Source organism: Aulostomus chinensis, chromosome 16 (genome assembly GCF_037954235.1).
Source record: "Aulostomus chinensis isolate RoL2024-O1b breed Wild chromosome 16, RoL_Achi_v1.0, whole genome shotgun sequence".
NCBI classification, from domain to species: Eukaryota; Metazoa; Chordata; class Actinopteri; order Syngnathiformes; family Aulostomidae; genus Aulostomus; species Aulostomus chinensis.
The window spans coordinates 15,012,991-15,024,746 of NC_141335.1; the positions used below are offsets into that span (position 1 = coordinate 15,012,991).

Here is an 11,756-nt window from a genome sequence, read left to right on the forward strand (position 1 = left end):
CTACAATTTTGTAATATCCTAGAATTTAAATTCTTTATAAGGGGACCTTAAGCCGATATGAGATTAAAATGTGATTAATTCCATTAATTAATTACAAATACTGTAATTAATTAGATTAATTTTAGTTTTTTAATCGCCTGACACCACCAATATATGTGTGTGTGTGTGTGTGAGAGAGAGAGAGAGAGAGAGAGAAATCACCTCCAAAAAAGACTAACCTAAGCTTCTTGTATTGTTTTATTGTTGTGTGTAAACATTTTGTTTTTTTGTGCACTATAAATCAAAATTGTTGTTTTTTTGCCACATATTATTCTCAATCCTCCTTTCCTTCTTTTTTTAAAGCAACAATGCGGCTAACCCGTAAATTGACATCCTTGCATTTCATTAATTACTCAGTCAGACTGCTGATGTTTGTTATGCAAGCTAAACAGTTCATCCAATCATTAGGTACTTTTTTAGATGTGCCTGCACAATTCAGCGTATAGTCACACTGCATTGGCATGAATTCTGTTTTTAGCAAATTACATAATTTTTCTGTTTGACTCTGTCAGAGATGTCATTTTTGTATCATATTGAGCAGGGTGTTGTGCTGAAATGAATTAACTACATATTGAAAAGTAATACTATTCGGCCCCTCTCATAAAAGTAATTAGGGTAGCCAAAATACAGCCTAATGCAAGAGAACATGGAATCTGCCAGACATACTCGTAAATCATTTTAATCAGCAAACTCACCACATGTGATGTTTCAGACATCTGCCCTTCATTACAAATGACAAACCAGAGAAACACACCTCCATGTAGACAGCCATATATCACGTGTCATGTGATGATGTTTTACAAAAATCTGTAAACAACCATACACACACACTAAGAAAAATAGTAAATCCTAAACACCTTGTAAAACAACATGGGGGGGGGTGTCATATTAAGCATATAATACAAAGGTGATGGAGGTGCCTCAGTGTCATAAACAGGTGAAATAAATAAAGTGGGGAAAACAGAGATAAATATAAAATGAATTGTCAGCTTTTGGTCCCCATATGTATATAAAAAAATCCAACAAACAAATTGAAAACAGTAAATATTAAAAACGTCCAAACATCACAGAGTCAAGTTCAACATCACTGCAAAGGTGGATAATAAACATATACTTCAAGTACTACTTCTCTGACAAAACTGAATTGTATTTTCTAAATGCAGAATATGGCAGAGCTGTTGCACTGAATCATGTTAGATTGTACGGGTGTCTCTAATCTCATGTTTGGTGAGTTTAGATTCCCTTGGGGAATGAATAAAGAAGAACAATGGGAAGAAACTGTTTTTTTCTCTGCGATTTGAAAAAAAAAAATCCTTCGGACATACACGTTCAACTTAATTACCAAGGCCTCACCTCTCGCTGACAAAGGAGGCCACGCATATCTATAGCCTACATTTGACATTCATGTTTGGTCCATGTTTATCATCACAACAGTCACTCCTGAGCTGATTAACTTCTATCATCCACCTGTTATTTTATTATAAGTGTGTGTGTGTGTGTGTGTGTCTGTGTCTGTGTGCGTGCGTGCGTGCGTGCGTGTGTAAGCGCGCGCGTGGCCATCATATTGGATCTTAAAGGCTTATTTGGAAATGAGTAATATGGTAAATACAACAGTTCAGAAGGAAAAGAGACGAGGAGGCTACGTAACAGTGTTGGGTCGCGGCCTGCTGTGGGCTCTCGCTTCGACTCTGTTCACCTCCATTCACGCAACCAAATAAAAGCATGGAGGCTCGGACTCTCGGGATCTCACCGAGCAGCGGGAGGTAAAGACACCGCCGCATGCGCTCTTCCAACCATAAGCAGGACGGTGGCGAACGCTTTTAACCTCGGATTCCAATTGTGTGAGGAGACAGCGAGGTCTGGAGTTGGCGGTTGGAGCGGGGAAGCCCGCCGCGCCGAGCATGAAGCGGTCGGCTGTGGTGGCCAGGCACAATGGCCTCGTCTCTCCGCTGGGGAACAACAACTCCGGGGCTTCGAGCATCGTCTCAGCACCCCAGCAGAGAGCTGCAACTGTCCCCGCCTCTGCCGACAGTGGTGCCGGCGGCGGTACCGGCGGCGGGATGGAGGGCCTTCTGGATTTCTCTAAAGGCCCCACCGTCAAAACCGAGCTGGTTTGTAAGTGGATTGACCGAACTTCCTCGAGACAGAGGCTTGGGCGGACGGCGACGTCCGTCTGCGACCAAACTTTCAGCTCCATGCACGAGCTGGTGGACCACGTCACCACCGAGCATGTAGCGGCGGGGCTCGAGACTCTCAGTCATGTCTGCATGTGGGATGAGTGTCTGCGCGGCGGGAAGGCGTTTAAAGCCAAATACAAACTCATCAACCACATTCGTGTGCACACCGGGGAGAAACCTTTTTCGTGCGCATTTCCCAACTGCGGCAAGATGTTCGCACGCTCCGAGAACCTCAAGATCCACACGCGCACGCACACCGGTAGGCTGTCACGATTCCGCCGTTACACAGATGAAGTCATGGTAGTGTGAAAGTCCGTGTCATCACTCACGACAGCAGCCTCCTGACACACTCAGCGTGATAATAAAGTGGTTAATAGAGATTTGTTCCCAGTGTGCTAGGAATCCCCTCCATGTTTACAAGGGCTCAATTCCCTTCCCACTCACATCCGCCCTTCACTGCTCCCTTGTCTCCTAGAGGAATCACAGGCTTAACTGCAGCCCAAGAGTCATGCAAGGTGACAGGAAGCAGCAGACAGCAGCTGGATGAGGAGACAAGGAGGGGAGAACAAGCAAAGAATTAGTCAAAAGAGCTTGCTGAATGTGTATCAAATTTCCTCACTTATTAATTCATACAGCATGTATTTTCACTCCATGTTATGATGCTCTGAGGGCTTTGTTCACCATGTTGGCACCACTTGTCAGCTTAATCAAGCGTTAGATTGTTTTTTGAAAATGAAGTACTGCTTAATAGTTCAGCCAAGTCATCAAAAGTATCTTGGTGTTTACAGTTTTTGTATTTTGCAGCATTACATGGCTTTATGAACATTGCCACTGTGTCTCCGCTCACTGTTTTGAAGCAATGAATTTGCATGTTTGATATGCATAGCATATGCATCATAGTTTTCAGCTACCACAAGTTGAAAAGAAGGTGGAGGAAGGGAAAAAGCTATCCAGTGCCAGGTAGCTGGCTAGGTTGGTTTGCGAGGAAATACATCTATAATTCACTGATAATTTCTGATGCTAATTTTGGACAGAAAAAAAATTGAAACAAAATGCTCACACCAGAAATAATGAACAACTTCCTTCCCAAAGAACTCCCAAATCAGGTGCTGTGGTGTTGTGTCACTATCTGTCCCTTTTGGTTGATGAATTATGTGAACAGTCAGCCCTCAGTCCAGCTAGTGGTGGTAACATGCATCTAAAAGCAGTTTACCAACCACTATTAAACAAAAAGGGGGAGAAAGACAGCACTTAGCCCCTGACATTGATCCTTTCCTCTATTTTCAATCCTCATGTTCAACACAAATGACACAAACAGAGAAAGGATGATTGCTATAACTGAATTGCAGCATTGACCACAAGCCAGATGATGGTGATCAAGTGCCCTTCCTTGTTCTCTGTTGCTTGGGAAAACAGCAGAATGCAACATATTACGCCATAATGTAATCCCTAAGATATCAAGGCAAGGCAAGGCAATTTTATTTGTAGAGCCCGTTTTCACAAACAGTTTGTCTCAAAGGGCTTCACATGGCATCATAACAACATCCTCTGCCCTTAGACCCTCACATCGACTGAGGAAAAACTCCATAGAAAACCCTTTTAACAGGGAAAAATCTGAGAAACCTCAGGGTGAGCAACAGAGGAGGGATCCCTCACCCAGGATGGACAGACGTGCAGTAGATGTTGCTACAGACAAGAAAACAGTTTATTAGGTTAATTGACATAATGAACTTTTAAGGAGGCACTTGCTTTTGGACAATACCACCTTCTCTTAAGCTAGGTGAGGCAATATGCATGAAATAAGGCTGAAAGTAGCTTGAAGGATGTTTCTAGGAATTTGTAAAGTAGATCAGGGGAGGGCAAAAGGGATGTCAAGAGGTGGCCATATTGTGTTTTTGCATGGTGGAGAGTTTTAAAAATGAATGAATACTAATAATAGGCTCAAATATACAGGCCTAGGTTACATACATATAGACAAACGCGTTGGTCTTTTTTGTTGTTGTTATTTTTAGTTTTTTAGTCAGTTCGCTAAAATGAACAAGAATGAAAAATAGGACTCTTCCTGAGCACAATCGTTGTACAGACGCAATATGTCATGTAATCTACGCTTTATCAATTTAACACCTGCATGTTTTAATCTGAGGAGGACAAAAGTAACTGGATTAGTCATGTAAATTATCACAGCATCGGTGGGAAGGATTTTTTAGATAAATCGTCATCAGTGGGTATTAGCATCTTTAGGCATCTAAGCTGTATTATCATAAATGATTCTCTGAAATGTAACTTAAATATAAGTTAAATTAAATGAATAAAAACAGTAAAAGAGTGGCAGGTTATTGTTCGATTAAATAAGAACAACAAAAATAACTGATTCCTATGATGAATGTATTTTATAATTATGGATGATATCAAAGCCTATGACATGACCAAGAAACCTCAAAATAACAGATATGTGTTCCATCTTCAAAGGATACATTTACTCGGTCTGTTCCTTATGGTGCTAAAACAAAGTTATGTAGTTCTCTCTAATAGTCCACTGAAAAGTTCTGCTGAGATCTGGATTCCACACAGTTTGTGACGTACACACAGAAATAACTGCACAAGTAACATGATGAGAATTTTCATCAGATTTGTGAAGTTTTTTTTTTTTTATTAACAATGATGCTGCAAACATTTTGGTTGTGTTGAAGTGACCTTATCATCTTCTTCTTTTAGCCTTTGTCTTGATGTGTGTACAGAGATGTCTGAGCTAACTCTGGTTCCTGAAAGCGACATTAAAACAGTTTCTTCACCTGGTTAACTCAAGTTACATAGTGTAGTGACACATCCCTGTTCTTATTATTGAGTCCAATTGTCATCTCCAAATGAAATGGAGGAATCGCATTTCACTTTTAATTCCATCCTTTCATATTTTTTTTTTTACCACTTATCTTTTAAGGGTCTTGGGGGCTGGAGCCTATCCTGTCTGACATTGGGTGCGAGGCAGGGTTCACCCTGGACAAGTTGCTAGTCTGTCACAGAGCTATCAGGAGCAATTAGGGGCTCAGTATCTTGCTCAAGAATTTTGGACATGGTCACCAGGGAAGCGACTTCATTTCATAGACGGCCACTCTACATCTGATCCATGCCACCCCCGCTCTTTAAATCATTCGAATGAAATAATCCACTGTCTGATGAAGTCACCCATTCTCTCTTGATTATCACATTAGCATTGTTGCACATTTATATTTATGAGCCCTTTGAGTTTCAAACGACAGTTTGAATGTATTTTGTGTTTCAATAAGAAAAAGGGTTACAAAAATGTTGGTCTGATGAGAGAAGAATGTTTGTTGCCTGGTAACAAAATAACTATGTTGGATTTCCCATCCTGAGATGAAATACAATTCATTTAGTTTGTTGGGATTTGTTCATCAATTTTGGATAAATCCTCTCGAGCCTCATGTTCTTCCTATTTTTAACAGTTAAACACTTGGCATAAGAGGTTACTGTTGGGGGACACAAACAAGGCAAATCATCAGAGCCCACAATTAGGTCACATGACCTCATCCTTCACTGCTGTAGCTGGCTGAGACAGAGACTGCTGTGAAAGACAAAACAGTACTACTGCTTCAGGTTGTTATACAAGCTTATTAAATACAACAGAACCTCTTGCTGAGAACCTCTCTAAGTATTAAGTTCCCACCCCTGTGTAAGTCCCCAGACCTTGCTTTTAGAACCCTGATCTAGGTTATCCCCTTAACTGTAACAGTTACCAGGAGTCCATTCTATCCCGTGTTAATGGGTGTATGCGCCTTGTCTTGCAGGGGAGAAGCCATTCCAATGTGAGTTTTGTGAGCGACGCTTTGCCAACAGCAGCGACCGGAAGAAGCACTCACAAGTCCACACGGCCTCAAAGCCTTATGACTGCAAGGCCCTGGGTTGCACCAAGTCCTACACCCACCCAAGCTCCCTGCGCAAGCACATGAAGATCCACATCAAGTCATCACCTACCTCTGAACCGCATGACATGTACGACTCCCTCCCTCATCAACACCAACAACCTCATCAGGCTCTCCTGGAGCCGCTCGACCTTAAAATGAACCGCCTCTCCCCATCACTTACAAATAAAAACACTACTTTTCCTCTTCTATCAAATCATGAGTTGAATATCAGCTCAGCCAGTAAGGTGGATCATAAGCTGCTGCTGCAGAGCTCATCTCCAATGACAATGCCTTTGGACCTGTCTCTATCGGGCTTGAAGAGTCAGCTAGCCCAGCAGCAGCAGGGTAGCAGGACCCCACGCAGAAGCCAGCGCTCAGTCAACCCAGCCTTACCTCATTTATCTAACATTAAAGAGTGGTATGTCTGCACCAGGACTACTGCACCACATTTTCCTCTTCTTCACCATGACCACATCAAATCAGAACCTTGTGATGATGAGGAGTACATCACGTAGGATGGACAGACTGCTGGATTTGGACGTGAAGACTGAAATTTGTCAGACCCAGGTCAGGCCAGAGGATGATCTGTGGAATTGTGGTTGCTGTCATTTTGAAGAAACAGCATCTCTTAAAACCTTTCTACATGAGCTCTCCGTCTAAGAATGAAAAAGCTGTGATCAATAAGGAATTTCCTCTTAATTGTGTGTCCATATAGCGTTTTTCTCTTGCAGACGAGGTATGGAAAGCACTCAGTTGAAGTACTTATGTGGTTGGGGAAAAAAACTACTTGTTGGTTTTGTTTGTATAACAAAATACAGTTAAAGTTGTAGAGTACACTATATACAACAAGTCAACTGCCTTGTATGATAGACTTTATTCTTACTATTCTTTTTTTCAGCATGAGCGCCAAGGATGCTTGCTGTCTAATGTTGTATAAGTGAGTGAATAAGCGCTCAAAGTGCATACTACAACAAAAGGTTTGCGTACTCTAAAAATGAATGCAGCACATTTGTACATGCTGTGGCATACATCTGCTCGTCAGCAGGAAAAATTGCAAAAAGATGCTGGTGCTAAGACAAAAGCGCTATATGGATGAATCCCTAACACTCAAATGCATACATCTGCTCAGAGATTGTGTTGGTCTGCAAGTACTACTGGAACAGTGCCAGAAGGACAACAGAAATTATGTTGTTATGAAACAATAAGCTTGACAATATGCAAGTTATCCCATCAGTATTTGCTTGCAAGTCTTAACTAACAAACCTGGTACAAACGGACTGGTGACAACTCTGCCTGCTTTAAAGAATTGGAGGATGGTGTGGGTACTTTATCACCTCTCTAGAAGGAAGGTGTCAACCAGCGAGAGCTCTGCCTCCACCTTTAGAGCTCCACCTACACGAAGCAACTTCAAGGGCTAAATTGACACCGATGGGCAGTGTTTAAGCATTCATAGTAGCACTATATTAACAGAGCAGGCCCAAAACAGCAGACACACTTTATTTTGGTGATAAGCGTGTACATGCCAAGGCCTCAGTATGCTTTAATCAAACTATTTTATACCACATGGGTTTCTACAGTAAATCCTCTCCTGCCTCCACTGCCAACAATTGTCTTTGATGTCTCAACACAACCAATTTTACACATGAGAATTAGAAAGTATCTACTGGAAGGCATGCACAGTGTTTCACTCGGTCACAGGAACAGAGACAGAAACCTGTATTTTGTCATAGTCCTCTTTTGGATGAGCTCGTCTATTCAGGGGAGTTACAAAAATGGTTGGAAGCTCTGTTGTCTTAAGGGGTTAAAATATTGCCGGACAACCCAGCATGCACTTTGTTTGAAGCAAACTGAGGCCTTTACTAACAAAGAACCGGTTGTTACTTGTTCAGAAGTATTGGTTGTGATCTAACCCAACTCAGCAGTGATGCCGCAGTGATGCAGTTCAACGACAGCAAGATGGATTCTTCTTTGTAGTGATCATCAAGCATCCCGTTAACCTCTTCAAACCTACAGACCTTTCAGACTAAGATTTACAAAATGAGCTTGTATATCAAACACTAATTCCTTTAACATGAAAATAATGTGTATTAAATAATGCACAAGACATCTAGAACTCCCCTTTAATCAAGTGACATCTTGGGTTTGAATATCCTCCTCATGTTAGTGTTTGGAGCAGCAATGAATCAAGGAAACAAGCAGATTATACCTTGTAAGATTGTGGTACAGTTTAAAAATTTTTCATATATCTTATAAGTTGCTACACAGAAAATACATAAAAATGTATATCAGGCAACCAATACAGTAACCACACACAAGTAGGTTATTTCAAGCTGGATTGGAATGTGGGATGAAAATATACAGAATTTACAAATTGTAAACATTCTGAGAATATTCCAGTCATTGCCAATAATTCTTCTGTCAACAGATTGCTCAGCTACCACAATTCTAAAAGGGCCAAATTAAAGCAAGGAAGGTAATGGAAGGAGTTTAACAACAGACGGTTTTGCTCATTGTTTCCAGCAAATTTGAAGATAAGATTGATTTTATAAGTCACTCTGTTCCCAATAATATTAGATCTGGGTGTCCATTTTCACTGATAGGAATGGCTGACAAAATTACAAAGAAATTATCTGAATGAAGTGCTGAACGTTCATTCAACTGACAGAAATTTGCATCTAAATTTTATTCTGTCATTACTGACATCTAGTAAATCAGTTATCAGAGAGTGAAACAGAAAGGGTTAAGAAGCCTTAATAATTCGAGTCCGTTTTTATTCCGTGTTGTCAAATTGTGACATGTTTGCTTGTCTTTGGTGCAGTGCAATATATGCTTTTGTGTCTGAATGAGAAGCAGGGGGCTTTTGGTTAGCTCTGATGTAAAACCAAGTCATTTTGAGATGTTCAAAGCAACGCATACACCATATGATTTTTGAGCCTAAACCAAAACAGACCTGAAGCAGATCAATGATACTTCACATGTCCTGTGTTTGCTGCTGCAAATGGGTTCACATCGAAGTTGGTAGAAAACATGGTGGGTCTTGTACAGATGCCAAAGTGTGCCTGGTAGGTTGGCCTTAGTGGGATAAGATAATTACACTATTTGAGAAGCTGGGAGAATTGTTAGCGTGCTGAGAATCTGTCGGAGCAGGTCACAGTTCAAGACTGCAACAGAATTTTATCCAAGTGCTGATAATGTATCTCTCATCTTATGATGATGTAAATGGAATATGGACCCTTATTTATAAATTAATGTGCCAAAAAATAGGAAGGATTTCCCAAAAACAAAAAATGCCAAAAGCTTTTGAATGAACCCCCCCATGGCACAACTTGGCTTCATGTTTGCTTTCCAACATTAGAGCACCACACAGACAAGCAACATTTTTAGTGAGAAAATACCAAACTGGCAAAGAGCTGCAGGCACTTCAGACTCAAGGTATAGATTAAATTAAACTGTTCTTTCTCAATATAAAGGGCAGCCTCTCACCCGTAGCCGCTGGGATAGGCTCCAGCCCCCCTCGCAACCCTTAACAGGAATAAGTGGAAGAAAATGGATGGAAGGATGGATGAAAACAACTGAAAAAAACCAATGACATTTCATGTTATTGATATTGCAGAAGTGTTGATTTTTCTTGTCATTTCCCCATAATTGTATCCTCAACTTTATCTGTCAGTCCTCACATCTACAGTCATGAAACAACTACTGTACCAGCAAAGAATCACTGCTCATGCTTGACAAGGGAAATAATAGCTTCAAAAACATCTACAAGCACACCGCGGAGCTTTCAGTTACAGAGGTGCAGAATACAAAATGTTCTGTTGAAATGATAATATTCTGCTTAATCAATAAACACCAAACATAAATCAAGTAGAATCCATGGACCATCGCATCATCAAATCTTTCCTTGGTGCAAGAAATCACTGAAGTTTTGACACACAGTCACATTAACAGACCAGTAAAGAAGTCAGTACAAAGCAGCAAAAAGCAAAAACAGTCCAAATTAGTAAGATGTGACAAAAGAGCTTAAAAATATCATTCATCTACAGGTTCCTCTGAGTTCAATTCAGGGACCCAGAAACACTCTTCTTATTAGTGTATCAACTATATTACCCCATCAGGGGGAGACCGTGATTTTATTTTATTTTTTTAAATGCCCTACAACATTAAGGAAGTAAGGGAACTATGATTTGCACTTACATACTGGCCTTATCACACGATTCATTTTCTTATAATGCACCACCATCCTATGATCAGCTAGTCAGACATTAGGGGCCAGTTTTGTTTGCCCAGTATTATACTAACCACATGGACATTTAGTTAATGAAGGGACTGAACAGTGTTATAACCTGTGTGAGGCATATTTAGTGTAATTTCAACAATGAATATAACTTTTACTAAAAAAAAAAAAAAAACATTCAAATTCATATAATCAGAAAAAAACCGAGGGACTAATTAGTAGTTTGATTTGTCTGATTTTTGACTGCCTGATTTTAATGTTGTATTGCAAAAAGGGTAAGTAATGGTGAGTTAATCATGAAGGGATGAGGGAGTGCTTTGTATGATGTAGCTGATCATCAGCACCACTGGATTGCGGAAAGGTAATCAGTTAATTTCAAAGATCTAGTAAATCTAATTGAAGAACACATATATTTACATGGACATAAAAGGATAATTAAGACAAAGTGAATAAGTCCATAAAGTACATGTTTTATCATTTCACAGGGGTGGCAAAGGTGCAATCCAGGAACTAATGTGTGAACGTGCAGACCTGATTCACTAAATTTTGCTGTGCTGTAAAATGGATTCAGGATGAAGGCAAACAAAGGACCCATGACTGGATGGATTTCCTCACTCAAGAATTGTATCAGAGTTACACCGAATTGCCAAATTCCGATGACCAGTTTCCATTCAACACACATTTGATAGCATATTAAAATATATACCATAGAATTTTACAATAAATACAAGTTTCCAAGAGGTTTTCCACCATTCATAATTACAAATTTCAAACAAGTGTCCTGGTAACTGACAGGCCAACATTGGCTTGACTCAGGTAGCCAATGTTCTCCCCTTTGAGGGCCCAAACTGGTACTGGAAAAGCAAACACACATTGTTTTATTAAAATAGCTTTGGTTCGTGTGCTACCAGATCTGCCACCATTTTTTCTCTCACATTACTCAGCCAAACTGAAGCCCTACCACATGTTCAAATTATGTTGAAATAATTAGAGGACAGCATCAACAGTGATTTAATTTTTTTAACTGTATTATTTATTATTAGGCTGGTTATTGTTTGTTGTTATTGTATTGCCCTAGCCTAGAATTTATGATGTAACCATAACCACTATGGATTCCAGAGGAAAACCATACATAAGGGACAAAGCAACACTGCTCTTTTAAAGTCAGTTAACACTTAAAAGGTCCTTTTCTCTTTAAAGGTTTGCACATAATTCTGTTCAACTCCTAACCATGTGCGAGGCCTCTCAAGCTATCTAAAATAACTGTGTAAGAGTGATTCCCAGCTTTTGTTTAGAACCTGATTTATACTTAAGCTTTGAAAGTAGGATTAAATTTCGTGAATTCTCAAAACTAAAATGATGCTTTGAGAAGCTTAACAAATACAG

At 40.1% G+C, this 11,756-nt stretch overlaps 1 protein-coding gene across 1 annotated transcript; it reads left to right on the forward strand.

The window, feature by feature from the left end:
• Positions 1-1,603: 1,603 nt before the first annotated feature.
• Positions 1,604-11,150, forward strand: LOC147247650 (uncharacterized). Its single transcript, XM_086179863.1, has 2 exons — positions 1,604-2,475; positions 6,020-11,150. The coding sequence occupies exons 1-2, from the start codon at positions 1,941-1,943 to the stop codon at positions 6,649-6,651; spliced, it is 1,167 nt and encodes a 388-aa protein (XP_086035989.1). The 5' UTR covers positions 1,604-1,940; the 3' UTR covers positions 6,652-11,150.
• The last annotated feature ends 606 nt before the right edge of the window (positions 11,151-11,756 follow it).